The sequence below is a fragment of the Melopsittacus undulatus genome, chromosome 6, assembly GCF_012275295.1.
Source record: "Melopsittacus undulatus isolate bMelUnd1 chromosome 6, bMelUnd1.mat.Z, whole genome shotgun sequence".
Lineage (NCBI taxonomy): Eukaryota > Metazoa > Chordata > Aves > Psittaciformes > Psittaculidae > Melopsittacus > Melopsittacus undulatus.
In genome coordinates, this window is record NC_047532.1 from 12,466,788 (window position 1) to 12,484,711 (window position 17,924).

General features: G+C 40.6%; 1 protein-coding gene across 11 annotated transcripts in view; it reads right to left on the reverse strand.

Annotated features, from left to right (window-relative positions):
- The window catches only part of FGGY (FGGY carbohydrate kinase domain containing), a 329,262-nt gene that overhangs the window by 16,025 nt on the left and 295,313 nt on the right, over nt 1–17,924 (reverse strand). For 10 of the 11 annotated variants that reach the window (XM_034063471.1, XM_031050950.2, XM_031050943.2 and 7 more), the window contains 2 exons: nt 16,865–16,985; nt 13,765–13,859 (listed from right to left, as the gene is read on the reverse strand). In XM_034063471.1, coding sequence (XP_033919362.1) covers nt 13,765–13,859; nt 16,865–16,985 — 216 coding nt within the window. Of the gene's footprint in view, nt 1–13,764; nt 13,860–16,864; nt 16,986–17,924 lie in introns of those variants that run through there. The other variant, XM_031050949.2, reaches the window with a different exon arrangement.

A 17,924-nucleotide genomic window follows, 5' to 3' on the forward strand; every position in this document is an offset into this window, starting at 1 on the left:
AAATGTGGATGAGAGGGTAAGCCGGCAGAGAAGTTCAAAGGCAGCAAAATGAAATGCTCCTGCGAAACGGATCCTGTGGAATTAGCCACTAGAGGGAACACGAGTCCTGCTGCTTCATTAAGGTATAGTCCCTTCTAACAGTGGGGTGCTGAGCACCTTCCCTGCAAGCTCTGGAGTGGGACAAAGCTTTCCTGACCTTTGTGTTTCACTTCCCTCTTTCAGGTCTGTGTAGGCCTTGACACACGCAGTGAACAAGACTCGAAGAATGCATAAACTTTACCTATCTTCTAGCTGCAATTAACTAGTTTTGCACCAGAAGTATTTAAGCAAAAACCTGGGAGCAGAAAGGAGGAAATGAAGGAAAGGGAGAGGACCAAGAAAAGAAAAATGGCAAAAGAGGCAAGGCTGTGTTTTTCTCCTGTTAAAGTAGAAGGGAAGAACCACCACAAGCAGCTCTAATGCAAACCATGTGAGAAAGGTGGAGAGATGCTGTGCTGGTGTTATTGGACTGAGTTAGTGGTTGGGAGGGATGGCAAGAGACCTGCATGTGAAAAATGAATGAGGCAAAAAGGAAAAGCCCCTCTCAGGCCACTTTATCTCTGCTGCTGCTGCTGAGGACATAGACCTATTCAACAGCATGGCTAGGGCTGAATCACAGACAAACGATCTTTTCTATTACCATAAAAATGACAAATAAGTAATAGTTACAGCCTGTAAACACTGGACTCAAATTAAATAGAGTTCTAAATGGTACACTGTAACTGGAAGCAAGATCCTACTCCTATTAGAGCCAGCTCAGCCTAAAGAGTATCAGATGTTACTCAGGCCTTAGAAGGCCTGAGACATAAACTATGTATCTAAGAGAAAAAGAAGTCAAATGACTCATGACAGAGTTTGTTCTAATATAAATGACTTCTTCGGGCTCTTTGCTTTTAAAGACTTGCCATTTTCAGATCCTGAACAGCTAACCTAGGCAGCTGGCTTCCTTAGCCAGTGTCCTTCATTTTGTGTATAAAACACTGGCATTTACAAACTCATATTCCTCAGTTTATTTTAGCACTGTGATCAGTGCCATCATAAATCTTTCCTCTTCTAGCCCAAGAACACCGGCACAGCCCCATCAGTGCTGTACCCATAAAACCAGAAGATGCACCTCAATGGTTTCCTGAAGTTTTATAAGCCTTGAGAGTGGACCTGAGGGATCAGCACTGAATGAGACACCAAGCATCCCTTCCTCTTTGGTTATTGTTATATAGGACACAGGTAAGGGACTGAGACATGGAAAGATTAGGGAAAGAGAGGAAATAAAGAAGGGGAAGGGAAAAGGAAAAGGTAAGAAGGAAGGGCAAAAGGAAGGGAAGAAGCAAGGGAAGAGCAGGAAAATCAACAGATGGGAAATGAAGTAGAAAACCAAACCAAAACAAACAAGAGAGGCACAAACAATAAGGTGGCAAGAATACAAGAGGAAAGAATAGCAACAGAGTGGGATTAGGGAGAGGGAAATTGTGGGGATACTGGGGATCTAGTGCCAAAAAAGAAAAGTCCCATTCTCCTCCACACCTATCCTCTTTGTCATGTTTCCTTTATTCACTTCCCATGCCTGGTTCTCCTCTGGGATGAGTGGAACTTCCACGTCCAGAAAGCTTAAAGTTTGGCATTTTATGTCTTATGGCAAGTGTGCTGGCTACCCAGTGCTTCCCCGGGGCAAAGATATACAAAGCAAATGGAAAGCAAAGCTTGCTTAGTCTGCCTTTCGTGCAATGCAAGAATCATCCCTTAGATGGGACTATTGCAAAATTAAACAACCTTACAAGCACAACCAGTAAATAATGAGTAATGTGCTTGTGTACACAAAGCTTTTATACCAACCAGTCGAAGAAAGTGAGGATAGCTCATCACAAGAAGACCCCATTTATCAGAAGGGCTTCAAACAGCTTAGCATCTTTAGGGCCATTACTCATCTCTTTCACCTAAGCTAAGTGCCAGCTTCCAACACAGAGGCTAACACGTGTCCAGTTTATCTGCTGCAAGGCACTTGAGCATTGCTTCTCTCAGCCTAGGGTAAAGATACAGGATTCAGTGCCTAAACTACTTCAGAGAAATGAGTGATTTTGTGACAACAGATAGAAAGACATTAGTCTGGGAAAATTAGACAAAAATCAAGCCTTATCAGACATTCTGAAAGCACAGGAGCCTGATACATGGCTACTAGCCTCAGCAATATTTTGCTGAATACGTCCAAGGTGCTTAACTCAGTTCTGAGCTACAAGGCTCACCAAAGAAGGAACTTTCCAAATACAACATACTATCATCCTCCACCCCACCGTTTTGGCAAGAGGTTGGGTTGGGTGACAGTACAGCCCTCCCCTTGTATTCTTGACATGCAGATACTCTTAAGAGTTAAAAATTACTGATTGGAAGTTGGTTTATTTTCCAGAGTATTTTCCCTTGGAGGGTTCCCTGTGCTTCCAAAAGCTTCAAAACAAGTGCCATGGTTAGATCTAACCACCCCTCAGTCTGCTTAGCAAGGAGTGCATTGCCACATCACTTTATTCCATCCCTTGACAAAACAACGTTCTCCCATCAGCGCTTCCAGGCTCACACTCCTCCCTAAGATTTCTACCTGGTAAAGGACTATCTGGAAGCCGTGCAGAAACCAGCAACACAGAGCAGGTACTGACACAAACAGGCCCTACATAGGTCAAAATGTATTTGTGTACTGAAGGCTAGTAATGCTCCAGGGAAAGCAGCCCCTAGGAGTGCTACACATTGAGTATATCCCCTGTAAGTTATTCTTAGCTGAAAACTGCACTTGTGAAAGCAGACAATCCAACTCACTCGTGCTGCTTTTACATGTTTACAAGGCACAGCAAGATATGGGCACAGCGATTCTCATTATTTGTGGTGCACTGGTGTTTTTCTGTCCTTCTCTGGAGGAGTATCTTTGTACAAAAATTTGCAGCTTCTGCTTTTCCATGCCCACTTGGTGGTTTGCCGTTCCTCAAAAGTGACAATTATGGGCTCGCTAATCATTATGTGGACACTTGTCCCAATAAAACCAGAACACAGGCATGACGCGATTTCATGTGGATTCTCTGCACGTCACTGCCCAATTTCTAGCACCAAACTGTGCCTCGGAAATGTTTAAGCACTGTGGGTGTGAAAAGTTGCTTCAAAACAAGACAGTAAACCAGGGGTGGGAAAGGTTGTTATACATCTACATTTAAGAAGCCAGGGAAACAAGAACCTATGGCTTAGTTGAACAAAGAAAGGAGAATGAGAGATGGAAGCTGGATTCCAATGTCAAGGATGAGGATTGCCAGTACGCTAATAAAGCAACTGCCTTCTATTGCTAATAAAACAAATAAAGGTTACGGGATCTCCCCTCTACTATTTCAGATCCATGATTACATGAATAAAGAAAAATGTCTTTACTGTTAACCACAATAAAATGAAACGTATTGAAAACACCCAGGTAGCAAACACTAGTCCTGTTAAACTATACAGATAGGGCAAATTTTGAGAAGCAAACCCCTCTTAGACATCTTTAGTAGAAAGGGCAACACAATATATGAAGTTATAAAACTTCTTCAAATATAGGGTGGCAAAAGTATGTTTTAGTGGTGGGAACTCCTGGCATCAAATCCCACAGCGAAGTGATCTTAATGGCCTTGAAAAAATTTACTGTGAAAAACCCTCCAGCATTTCAGACAGCTATTGCTGTGACTCTACATGCTTGTGCTCTGCCACAGAACAGTCTGATCCTCTGGGCTGACATAGCAAGAGTGCAAATCCCAGATGGAAAATTAATCTCACAATGTAGCCAGATCGAGTTTCCAATTCTCCAGTGCATAACTTGAAGGTTGCTCTGCTCAGCTGCTGAAGAGGTGAGGGCACAGAGACTTTAACTTGTGTGACATCCCAAACATCATTTAAGCAAGACATGCTCTGAAAAGGACCTTACTGGCTCCTGACAGTTACAAAGGATCCACGCTATCCTGCTTTGTACTCATCCTTCCTATAAAATATTGCTATCACACTTTTCCCTGCTTAAATGGCCTGGACAGAAGGGGAGTCTCAAGGTCCAAATGACTTCAGCTATGTCTCTGAGTCTGTGGGTAAAATCTGTCCTTAAAATAGAAAGGCGACGGATCACAGCACATCTTAAAGAAAGTATCCATCTATTATGAAGACATATTTATGGTTTCCTCATAGTTATGGTTTTCCTCAAGAACAGACAGGGCCAGCAAGCTAGAAAAGCTGTAAAGCTGTGATATTATTAAACTGATCTTATTCTTAGTCTGCTTGAAAAGACTAAAATAAACTAATTGTACCTCTCCGTAGACAAACCCCACCGTGGTCATTTCATGGATGGTTACAAGAATTTGCAGCAGCACAACCTGAACTATTCTAGGCTGCGTATTTCTCCTGCTTGCCAGGTCTTGGCCTTACCGACAGATGAGAAGAATACCATTGGTTTAGTAAGAGCCTCGACTTTGCAGATTAACAAAACACTTAAACCTTCTTCTTTGCCAACATCAGCTGATGTGAGTTTATTAAAAGCTAAAAGATGTGACAATATATGCGTTAAGCCTACAGACAGAGATTATATTTATATACAAATGGTTGCTTCTAACAGGGTAATCACGTGTGTGCATACAAGATAGAGAACTCAGGTGAGGTCAATGGAGCTCTGCCACTGTGCAAAGCCAGCTACACCTTCAGCATAAAGACAGAGGATTAAATAGATTTCTTTCATCATTTGAGCAGCTGAGAGGTCTTCATTACCTCTTCAGTCCAGCCTTGTAAATGTGAAAAATAAGTCATAAAATCTTTAGCACCACTCTCCGACAGAAATAATAAACTGGAAAGCCACACTGATATCCCAAGACACAGTGCCCTGTCTCCTTCCCCTGATGTCCAAATAAAAGGCTATGTTTCATTCAATTTCATTAGTGTGGTATTTCCTTAAACCACCTACTTTTCTAAAAGTAAAATGGCCACATCTTTAAGTAGTGGATTTCTGAGATTATAATAACAATGCCTCCAACGTTAGTACTTCTGTGCCAAATACTAAGCTATTATAAATGGGGAGTTCTGTTATGGCCAATCTATTACACTGAGTTGCTGCAGCTGCCTTTCCCTGTCATTAAAGAGTTACTGAGAAATTCCAAATCTGAACATTTGTGGACTGGATGACATTTAAAATGGAGCATGCTAAGTTTCCACAAAAGGCCAGCACTTAACAAAAGACACCGCCTTTGTATCCTATTACCTACAGCATCCTCGACTGGTTTCTGAATGGGTAATAACATGACCCAATTGCAAGAGCTCTAATAGCCTTTATCATTTCAATATGTGTCATCTACCAGTGAGCTGTGTGTCAGATTCCTGTTTGGGCTCGGATCCAGTAAAGTACTTCAGCACATGGGCAGTCCTGCTTATCTTCAGCTGGTTCCTTGCCTGCTTGAAAGTGAGATGATGTACCTAAGTGCTTGATTGGATCAGGGCACTGGAGTAAACTAGTGTCACTCCTCTGAAATCCTGGAGCAATGCTGATTTACACTAACCAAGAATTCTGGATTATGATTATGGACTAAGATCATCTGTCATTTCAGTAGCTATATGACCTGCTACAACAAACTTTGACATTTTCTCAGACAAGTTTTTACCTGTAATAATTTCAAGTGATATAAACCAACTACAAATCGTGTAATGTGACAATGAACCAAACACTATTGTGCAGCACGTACTGATTTGATAATACATCAAATGTATGACAACATATAGCATTAGACGTTGCACTTCACCAAGAACATTTAACAGCAGCAGAGCTATTTCTCTCAACTCCAATATAAAAGGCAGCCAGCAGGATGATATCAAATGATGGCAGCTCTGCTTCTCATAAAAGGACCTTGGGGACTCCAAGGAGATTTGCGTATCTGCACTTCAACAGCATAGCAATGTGGAAATGTTAAAGTTAGTAAAGCAAACAGTTCTCAGATGAGAAGGGCAACAGATGTCAACCAGTATCACATGTCAGTAAACAGCAACAAGACAGAGGGTACTTTTCTTAGCACTTTTGTGAAAGCATCGTGCTATCAGCTCCAGCCACATCTCAGCTGTTTGACTCTCTGTGTGTGATTTAACTCCCACCAAGAGAGGATCTCCAACCACATGGAAACACTGCCCACTGAAGTCAGCTGAAAGAAAGTAGAAATGCTTCTGTACATTTATTGTGGCTTGAAAATTGGGGGAAGAAAAGAATCCCACTCTCAACCTGATTGAAAACTCATTCTGTGCTTGGCAGAGACAGACAAGCATTTATATTTTTCAGCTTTAATACAGAAGGATCATCCTTAGGGCAAAAGAGTAGTTGTGATTCATCTGCTTTTTACCCTTACTGCAGAAACTTCTGACAGTAAGGCCAAAATATGCTAACTAAAAAGGCACGCTTTGTACCATAAACACTAGGCCACAGGGAACTGGACAGTGGCCATCAAATCACTGCCTTTTAATTTTTCTCTCTCATCTATATTTCTCTAAAGATTTCTGGTAAGAAGGCAGCTGACTCTATACAAAAGCCAGAGGCATTGCCAGTATCTCAGTGGTTTCATGCATGCCATTTTGAATCTAACTTTATTACACAAGGGGGGGAAAAAACGGCTTTCAATTAAGCAAAGATGTATTTCAGTGTGAAAACACCAAGGAAAGAGGTAAAAGCATAGAGTTCTTGTACTGCTGAGCCACTGCTTTGAATCCAGGCCTGGCTGGCTGTAAATATACTCCACAGCCATCAAACATCTTAGCTGCTTATGTGGAAAACAGATTGGTTTTCAGCAAGCAGTAAAGTCCACATCACAAACTGCCCATGACATCCCCTAATAGCTTTGCTGCAGGCATGATGGAGAGAACAACAAATGAATGGACTTTGAGGATTCAGCTCTTTTTGCCACTAGAATACTGTCTCTAACAGTAGATACAGAAACTGTGCACTGAAATATGAAGTATTTATTTTAGGGAGCACAGGTCCTTTCAATAAGGCTGATCATATACAATCCAGGAAGGAATTATTTGAAAACTCACTTAGATAAGAGGCCATTCCCAGCCAATAGCCTTGCCCAAGGCTGGTCTCCATTAAACCTTGGGCTCAAACTCTACATGTACAGATTTGGAGCTTTTTAAGAAAGGAAGGCAAGATCACAGCATTGCAACACACTCCTTGTGGAGGGCGAGGTGCCTAAGAACAGCCATCTCCTTCCTCTGCCTTTCCAAAATCCTCTGATTAAGGCAAAAGGAGGAAAAAACCCCTATCCCAACAGGAAGGCCTTTACTAAAAGGTGCATTAATTGGGTAAGGCAAGCCAACAAAATGATTAATTTGCTGCTCTCCTTCACTATGATGTTTACACAAGTTGATTATAGCACTTAATTACTAATTCAGCCTCCTCAAAACTGAGAGTGCTTTACATTTTTAATGAGACGAGGGAAGGCAACATTCCCTAACTCAGCCGGGAGAAGTTGTTTTATTTCCTCTTTTGATTTCCCAAGTTATTACCATTTCTAAGGAAAAAAACTATCCCCTCCCTGATCTTTCACTTGGTTCTTGCTTTTGAAAATATGGAAATGAACAAGACACATGTATTAATTTCAATCCAGGACCTGACAGGTAATGCTTTGGAAGAGGAACAGAGGATCAGACCATCCACTGAAGCATGTCCATTGAAATAAGTGGAACAAAATTACACCAGAGACTGGTCCAGAAAGGGGAATAGCCTCATCCCTTCCAGTTCTGTCAGCAAAACTGTTGAATGAGCCCCAGTACAATTTATGGGTGCTCTTATGAAATGTTGTCTATCCACAACTGCCAGCTGGTCCATCACCAAGGTTGTGGACTGTGGTGTTCTTTACCTTCATGGTAGTCTGTAACACTTTCATTGTTAAGAGGTGAATACACTGCAGATTGCACGGTCATCCTGGCTGATCCTTTTAAAACCTGTGCTATCAGTGGGTTTTGTTACTTGATTTTCTCCTTTCTGGTAAACCACCCAACAACGTCCTTAGACAACTGAGAGGAGATGGCCATTACCTTAAGACTAACCAAGCAGTGAACAAAAAAACCTCCTCAGAGTTCCTTCAGTCCAGTGAATCAGTTCCTTTGCACCATCACAACTTCAAACTATTTCTGCAATATATCTATGTATCTCCCTCATAGTTACAGACTCTGCCTGTTATCCTGAATGTGAGCCAGGAGATCATGATCCACACAGCTTCTAGGGCAACTTCCAGGAATGCGAAGTGTACCTAAGGGGTACTTCACTTGTTCAACTGCTACTGCTGCTAAATAATTCAGCTAATCCGCATTAGGTAATTACCTAACACCTCTTTCTATAGAATCCAGCTCATTTTTAGGTACCTTCAATCGGCTCTACAAAAACAACTAAAAAGTCCCCCCCCCATCTTTTTGCAGGATATTCCCCTAAATTGCATAACAACCAAAACTAAAAAGACAAGGCTATACCTACCTTAAAAGCCGATTTTATACCCAAAAACTCTTGTAACTATGTAGTCTCTAAGTTCTACCTCAATGTTTTACACCAAAAATGATCACAGAAAGTTAACAGTATAATGTGTTCCAGTAAAACATACAGAGTTTCTTCTCTTCCATACTGGCCAGTAACAATGACCCACATTAAGATAGCAAACCTAAAATCTGGTTTCATACAGGTAATTTTATTAATTGCTTTAATATGCAATTAAGGAGTAGTCAGTGGGCTGCAGGATTTTATAAGGTAATAACGCCGTTCCCTGGTGTAGGGCTTTGTCCCAAAGAGTAGGCTATCCATCAAAAAAGGAGCTGGATGGCTGCCAAATCAAACAGCACCTTCTTCCCATTTTCAATTATGTACCAGTGAGGCAGAGTAACGAGGATATACTGGAAACTTTGACATTTATTTATTGAACATTTTTCCTGAGAAGGAATTGCTGGCTCGCGAAACCGGAAACTATATTTTTACTATAGAAACAATTGCATGGAAACCCAGGATCCTGCTGCTCAGCATGAAAGGAATGGCTAGAACCAACCAATTGACCCATCGATGTTAAGGTGATTTCATTCTCTGCAGCATGTATGTCAAATATCCAAACCCCTATAATACAGTATATATTTCAAAAAGCCTTATGTCATTCTGCTTTACAGAGCAGTGTCTTCTGTGACGCAGCCAGGCTGTGTTACACTCACCAGCACAGCAACCAAGATGCAACAAAACCACTTAAAGGGTGTAACATTTGTAGATGCAAGTTAGTAGATAACCCAAACTGCAAAAAGAAATCCAGATTTTCTCCCCTTTCCATTGATTCTAGAGACTAAACCAAATGTTGGAATGGAGATGAACTCACCGCACTGAACATTCTTTTTGATTTTTGGATAGAGCAATTGTTTTAATTCAGTTTTACCACAGAGGAGAAAAATGCAGGGAGAGCAAATGAAGAGGAAAATAGGGAAGTCAACATTCTTTGAAGCACCAACATATGGTGACCAGGCACGAGAGATGGAGGTTATAAATCTTTCCTTGATAGAAATACCTAAAGATGAAATTGCAGCTTCAAGGGGCTTGAGCTTTTAAACCCACACTAGAATCCTGAAAATTAGCCTGTGTGTACCAAAGCCAAGTTTTTGGTACCTTTTTGCCATAACCTTCATTTCCAATGCTTCTTTGGGAATTTTGGTACTAATACAGATGTGGCCAACAGAAAGCATGAAAAACTTTGCTCCATGAATCACTCAAAATATGAATAACAAGGTATGAAAATTAAGAATTAGAACAAAATGCTGCATTCTCCGAACAGCCACTGCTGTAGTACAGAAAGATAAAAAAGACAGGAGGTACATAGAATCATAGAATAGTTAGGGTTGGAAAGGACCTTAAGATCATCCAGTTCCAACCCCCCTGCCATAGGCAGGGACACCTCACACTAAACCATATCACCCAAGGCTTCATCCAACCTGGCCTTGAACACTGCCAGGGATGAAGCATTCACAACCTCCCTGGGCAACCCATTCCAGTGCCTCACCACCCTAACAGCAAAGAATTTCTTCCTTAGATCCGACCTAAACCTCTGCTGTTTAAGTTTTAACCCGTTACCCCTTGTCCTATCACTACAGTCCCTAATGAATAGTCCCTCACCAGCAACATTTATGTTTGTTTCCTTGTGAGTAGAAACTTATTTAGGGATATCAAGGAATGGAGAAAAGCTCTTTACTGGTTCCAGCCACTATGAGCAGCTGCCCAAGAAAGTGAAGGCTGAGAATCCTGTTGTCTCACAAACACTTCTGATGAGGTTCATCATACAATGATATGTAGGTAAGCTACCCAAATCCTGGTGATGGAACTCCACAGGACTAAGCATCAGGACAATACAGCAGTATGAGAGTAACAGTAATCCCCACAGCCACATACTTTACCCCTAAGGAAATATGATCCAATTCCAATGCATTTCTTAATTGTTAAGCTAAATAAAGCCTAACTCTAATTATTATATAAGGTTACTATAGAGTTGGGTCTTCCCTAGATGACCCATAGGGTTGGGTCTTCCTCTATTGAAAAGCAATGTCCTGATAGATTTTGAGGACCTTGTCCGTGTGCCCAAATTTCTGAGTGAAGAGCAGACTGGAACATTGGCTCTGACTCGGTTGCCCCATGCCCCAAACCCCTACTCTGGCAGAATGCACAAGGAGGTCAACTCTACCATGTAATTCATGTTACCTCCCCAGGGCATCACATTTAGCACGTAGACCAACTCACCCTGAAGCATCACTCACTGTGCACATTACTATGTAGCATACATGCACCTACTTCCATACCAGATTCCCTTCCAGTTGAGTTCCCTACTGTTGCTTTTCACTAGTGGGTTTCACGTGTATGTTCAGCAAACTGTCCTTTTGTCCTTTCAGCAGAGCATGTTAAAGCTGGACTAAGATTATCAAAAGTGATTTGGAGGGATCCTGGCTTTGGGTGCTATTTCCAAGCTGTCTTAAATATACATGAGTTTTAGAAAATGGAGATCAGCCAACCCATGAAAACCAGACAGTTTTGAAGCATTTTGATTTTAACATTGAGCAGAAATGACCAAAAATCATTCTGAGAAATGTGACCAATCACTGGGACAAATACAGTAAAAATTCCCCTTCAAACAACCATAGACCTAAGGGAAGAGGTTATTGGTAAAAAAAAAAACCATAATTTTCTCCTTTACTATTAGACTGAGCAAACAAAGAGCTTTGAAAGGCACAATAATTAAGCACAAACCATCTATTAGAGGATAGGTAATAACCTCTATTATTTCCAAAGACTACAATATTGCTGAATGCTTGCAGCAGCACCTCTAAGAGAGGTTTGGTTTGGAGGATATGTTAGCAGAAAAATAAATGGAAGAGAAGGCCACTGAACTGCAGTGCTACATATGCATTTATGCCTCCCCACCCCCAAAAGCCATGCATTCACTTCCTTGTTTCTTGATCCCATGTAGCTGAATTCTTTATTTTTACATAATCTAACCTATTTTCTTCATGATACAACTGATATTGCCATAGGGGGAACCACTCTAATGACAATCGTCTGAACACACATTAAGCTAAAACACTTTAGTGGGTGGTTTCTTCACACTGCCAGATGTGTTGTGGCATCCTGGATAGGATTCAGGGCCTCACCTGGCTCCCAGTGATCACCACAGGCAGTACGATGGAAAGAAACATGCTACAAATGCCCAGTGGGATGTATAATAGCAGTAGTTTCCAGACTACTTCCCCCTGTTCTGTTTCAGAGACATCCCAGGGAAGCCCATGGGCTTGACCTGTAACTCTGTGAAACAAAAGGAAACTCTCCTGCTGACTAGCAAAACCTTTGGAACCAGACCTTACACAAATAGCTGCTGAAGCACTGAAAAAAGCAGAGACTGCATTTGGAAAACCAGACTCCTTACGGAGTGCTGAGGCACTGGATTGCAATTTGTACTTATTCTTTTTATTTATGTACTGGTATTACCTTACTTGTTTCAATCAGGAATGGGAAGGGAGTATAAAAAGTCATGCAGTCCAGCTCCCTGTAGTCACAAGTAAGCTGTTAGGGGAGGTTTACTCCAAGAAGACCTTCTGAACCTTTGCTTAGGACAACCCAAACCCCATTCTGATAACCAAAGAGACAGGTACATCCTGACATATCTTAACAGCAAAACAGCAAACACTTTTTAAATTAAAAAGTCTGTGAGAAGGCTGGTTCAAAGGATCCAGTTTCCCTAAACAAGATTTCTGGTTGAGTGTGCTATGCAGACTGACATATATTTATATGTATGTATGTATAAAATATACATATCTGTTCTGACACTGTTGGATATGCTTCTGAAACACTTCTATATAGAAGGGCAGAGTTAAAAATTGGAGGTAACGAACACACAAGAATTCTATAAAAACACATCACAGAAAATGTCACAGCATTAGATTTTTCTAATGCCTGTGAAGGCAGACAATAAAATCAGGTTTGAGATGCTCACTTATTGCATAGTAGTGGAAAACATTTTAAACTTGGAATGAAATAACTCTGTATTTGATGGCAGAAGATTAACAGAGAGTAAGAATTAACTATGAAGTGTTGTCTTCAAAAGTTGCTACTGAAATTCCATTTATCAAAACAAGTTCTGCTTGCAAGCAGAAAATCATTAAATACAGCTATACATATATTGTATTATAGATTTGTTGCAATGGGATTAATTTTAATGGCAAAATTCCCATGAAAGGAAACTGTTCTTCCTGCTAACCCAAGCAGCACTGTAGAATATTCACATTTGGAAATTTCACATTTGGAACAATGTCAAACACGGCCCAGTCCCTCAGCTTCTGTTGACTACAGTGGAACTGCACCAATTGAACAAGGTTGAGAAGCTGATCTCCCTATTCAGAAAATACATTCAGATAAGTGTTTTGTGCCCAATTCCATCTACAAGTATCTGTGTTATAGAGAAAACCATATCCAGGGACCATCCTGATAAATAACTGTGTCCAGCTGAATTCTGTATACTGTTTAGTGTCCCTGTGTAGCATGAAGAGAAGACACATCTCATTCTAGTGCAATTACTAGATGGCATAACAGATTGGATTTTGGTCATTCAGACCCTTCCTTGGGTTTGCCTATCCTACTGTTGTTTATATAAATGCAGCTAAGTCATGCTCTGGCTGATCCACTGAACATAAAAGCCTTACTGCTACTTTTGCAACTGTTAATGCACTGAAATAACATGAATAAACATGAAGTTCCATTCCTATTATTAACTCTGCATTCACTATGGACAAGATGAAGTTTAGGTGTGTCATTTTTTACTGCATAAATAGTGCTATGTTGTTTCTCAGGTTTAACATCCCTCAGCATGAAGAAAGGAAAGTAGGACAAATACAACCAAGATGAAAGTGTGACCTTCTTGCAGGATCAGAGCCTTGCCAAATTTCCTTTTTGTCTATAAATCTGCATGGCCTAACTTCATACACAGCACCTTTTACCTGCATGTCCCTACAGTTAAAAGACAAATGAACTTTGAACACACCTAAATAATGTACAGAGTTAAAAAGAGGGTAGAAAGAGATGTTGGCTCCTGTCTGGCTGTGCAGAAGGTACAAACTTTTCCACTTGAATTAAAGTCTGTGCATGGTGCCAAATGTCAAAGTGAAAAACACATTAAAACTGGGGGGAAAAAATAATAATCAGGTACTGCATACCTGTATAGATGCAAAATCCCCAGAAGCACAGGCTCCAAGAATAGCAGCACCCACCAAAACAGACTCCACTTCTTTGGACAGGACAACAGGCTTGCCTGTACAAGAAAAAGCCAGGCCTCTGTTAGGAAGAATATAGCAGTAATATACTAACAGCACAGTAAGTAATTAAAGCAAACACAAAGAAAAAAGGAATCAAAAGGACTTGAAAACCATGTTCACATCCTCCATTTGGACCTACAGTCCATATAGATTAATGGAAACCTCTGCTCTGGGGTTCCAGACTCCAAGAAAAATGCAGAATTTAAATAAAGCAATTTCAGCAAAGTACTAATGCAGAATATGAAGCATACAAAGCACAATACCCCAGATCTTTGACATTAGCTATTTATCTCAGGCGGCTTGGTATAAACCTGTTTACCCACACCCTCCAAACCCACGTGCCTATTAAAAACGGAGCTCGAGGGGAAAACAGGGTGGTATTCTGTTTGTTTCTTTTGCAAGGAACAAAAAAACCAGATTGTTTCTGTTTGCTTTCTAAATATATAGCCAAGAAAGGCAGCCTAGTTTTGCTGGAAGCCATGAAAATACGACGAGTAAACTCTCACAAGCTATGTATGAAATAATGAGAGAAATCTTGTCTCCCAAATTGTGCTGGAAAACAAGATTAAAACACTGGGAAAACAAACAAACAAACTCCATATATATTCTGAAGTACCATTAAAAATTATTGTTTCATTGCCCATGGGTACAATCATGAACACGCTTCCCTTTGGTTCACACAATGCTTTCTAAGCCCTGTATTACTGGTGTAAAAACAGCAGAAAAAAGCCTAATCAAATAAAAATCATTTCTTTCTTAATGAACTTCCATAATTCTCCTTAGAGAGCTAAACCAACAGCAGAGGTCTAAATACTCTTCTAGCTGTACTTTAGATGCTTATTCTCACTAAGCCAAAAAATGTAACATTCCTCCAGCGCTTGGCATGTGTCTGAATTTCCATTAGAGATAATTTTATGCAGTGAATGAGGATGTAAACACAGCGATGGGGGGAGTGAATAGCCTTAATGATATTATGCCCCTAAAAATGCTGCTCCTCAGAGCCAGCTCTAAGATTAGAATGAGCTGAAATCTGGAAGAAGATCTAAAGTGGGCCACAAGCAGAGGAAAAGGCACATCACACTTGTCAAAATGAGGAGTAAAATTATTAATACCAGAAACAATTATTGATAAAAAGCATATTCACTTTGCACCCCAAGCATTCAGGTACACGATGCTAACTTTGAAGTGTTCCACCAGTGTAAAGTTCTTTACAACTGTCTTTCAGTGAGGGACATAAAGGTGCCACGGGGGTCTTTATGCCTTTTCTTCCTACAGTTATCACAGGCAAAGTGATAGGGAAAGAAAGTGGATATGGAGAGACCTTGTTATTTGATTGCTGGAACAACTATTAACAGTGAACTAGTGGAATTACAGCATCCCTCCAATTTTTGTTACCAAACAAATCCACCTTAAAAACACGAGTAGAGGATCAGACACCTGAGCATTCCTCTCCTTCAGACAGAGCACAGCTCAGGACTTGGGTCAGCTTGGAAGAGAACAGTCTTAAACTGAAGCTAAGAGCTCCGTGGCTGGCTGCCAGGCATTGAGGCAGTAAGCAATTTCCAGCGTGCTCTAAAATTTGCTGCACATTTCCTGCATCATCAGAATGAATACAGAATTCTTACCAGGCAAACAAAAAGATCAAGATACTTTTTAAGTGCCCTGCGAAATGATCTATTGGATGTCTGCATGGCTGAGTCATGGGCATTTGCTGCTAACAATAATATATTCAGATTTTTTTCTTTTGAGGAAAGAATGGGGGATTGATCCTGGAATGTTAGTTATTTTATCTGATAGGCTCTAATGAGTTCAACATAACCAAGAGCATTTCAGTTAGATGAACTCTGACATCCCTTGTCAGTCACTGATTTTACAAATGGGGGAGAACTCCAGACTGCAAAAAGGCCTTTTTGTACTGAATTGTACTTGGCCATTAGTTACAGTCAAAGAACTTCTGATTACATTTTAATCAGAATACCTTTTCACAGATCTTTTATTTCACACATCGTGAACCAGCATCTCGACTCGACACGTAGCTGAAATTCACCTAAAACGGTTGAGTTCCACCGGGAAAGGCACAGACTTGACAACATTATTTTTCATGAACCCAAAGTGTCACTTTGATCACAATGCATTTAGTGAATTTTAAGGTCAATAGGCATTATGCTTTTTGCTTCTCCGTGTCTGTTTTCATCTCAGGTAAGTACATACAGCGTATTTTCATCTTCCCTCCTGCATCAAGGTTATGAAGTGTGGTTTGATGTGAGGGCAAGTCAGATCTCCAGACCTAATGCTCCATATCTGAGTCTTAAGCTTTATTTGTGACAGCTCAAGTGGTCTGAATTTGACATATACCCAAAGCACACATCATTCAAAGTTGCTTTGAAGCGCTTTACACTAAATTTTGTTATTTTTTCCACATCTTTAAAACTGTATTCAACTGACTACCAGGTGTGCTGAGATGTCCAACACACACAGGCTTAAGGGAGATCAAGCCTGAGACTTCTTATGATGAACCACATACCCAGACCTTCCACCCATCAGTTATACTACAAAACCAAATGCAGCACCATGCAGGAGCAAGAATCCAGGAATTGTGGCCTAACCCCTATTAATAATACAGACATGGAAGCAATTTGGAAAAGAATTGTTCTACAGAATGGATACAATGCCCAGCAGGAGCAGGAACTGTCAGAACTCCAAACGAATTCAAATAGGACGAAGCTAATGGAGGCTTTAATAAAACACAACTTATGCAAAGCATGCTTACAAAACATAATGGGCATTAGTCTCAACTAAAATCCTGAAATATGACTGAATGGAATAATTTCTACAGAAAATTTCAGATTATCTTTTATAAATATGATTGCAAAAAACATTTCAGTGCCCACTTCTTGGCCAACCAGCTAAATACACTTCTCTATAAAGAGAGTCTTTATTTTTCCAAAGACAAAGTATTTAGCCACCTAAAATAGCCTACACTCCTCTTCCTCTAACTTACCAGTAATGTCAGCATGCATCTGCACAAAGAGAGGGTTCTTGCTCAGCCCACCGCACAGGAACAGTGTGTTGATATGATGCCCTGCAGCCTGCATAGTTTCCAAAATATGTCTTGTTCCTAACTTCAAAAAGGGGGAAAAAAACACAAAAAGAAACCAGATGAGCACAGGAGAGCAGCCACGGGACCAGATCTTAAAGCCCAATTTGCTATAAAGAATGATACTATTAACTGCCCCTACCAGTAACCAGGGGATTGGGAACAGGGCTGCAAGGCTATGGAATCTGCCTAGTTTCCAGCCAGGAACAGACATTGAAATTAAGGAGAAAAATGAAACGGATGGCACAAAGAACTGGGAAATACATGGGCACAGCACACTGCGGGAAACATCTTGGGGCTGGCTGAAGGAGTGGAGACTTAGCAGTACACAGTAACGCAGGGAAATGGGGCTTGCAGGGAAGTACTGACAAAGCTGAAGCCTTTGGATTTATAAGGGATTACGAGAAGGGATGATGAGAAGACAGAGGAATAGGCACCAGGAAGAACTGATGGCAGTGATAAGCAGCTGTTTTGACCAAGCATAGCTGAGTAGGGAAAACATTTCCAGATCCAAAACTAAAACCTGCCTGGCAAAAGCATCCCCACCAAAACCTTCTATTTAGTTGGTATAACAGTATCTGAAAATAACTTTCGGTAAAGAGATTCTGAGTCTGAGGCCAAATAAGAAAACAGAACAAAAAAAAGGAGCAAATAAAACCTTGTATTTTCTGTCTTTTCAGCAAAAAAGGAAAACCTGAGGAATTTTGTCTTGGCTTAACTATTTCTCTTGGCCTTTGCCCTATGCAAAATAAAATGTTCCATTTTATGTCTGGATTAATTGAAACATCTAAAATGTAGGCATATTTTTAAACTTCTCGTTTACAGTCCCCATTCTGAGAAACCCAAATTAGAGCAGCTCCGTGTTCCGTTCTGTGAATGATGAAAGCAAATGCTTCACCATTTTAAAACAATCTTTCCTCTTTCTGTTTGCTTTGCTTGCCTCCAACTACTCACCCAAGTCAAC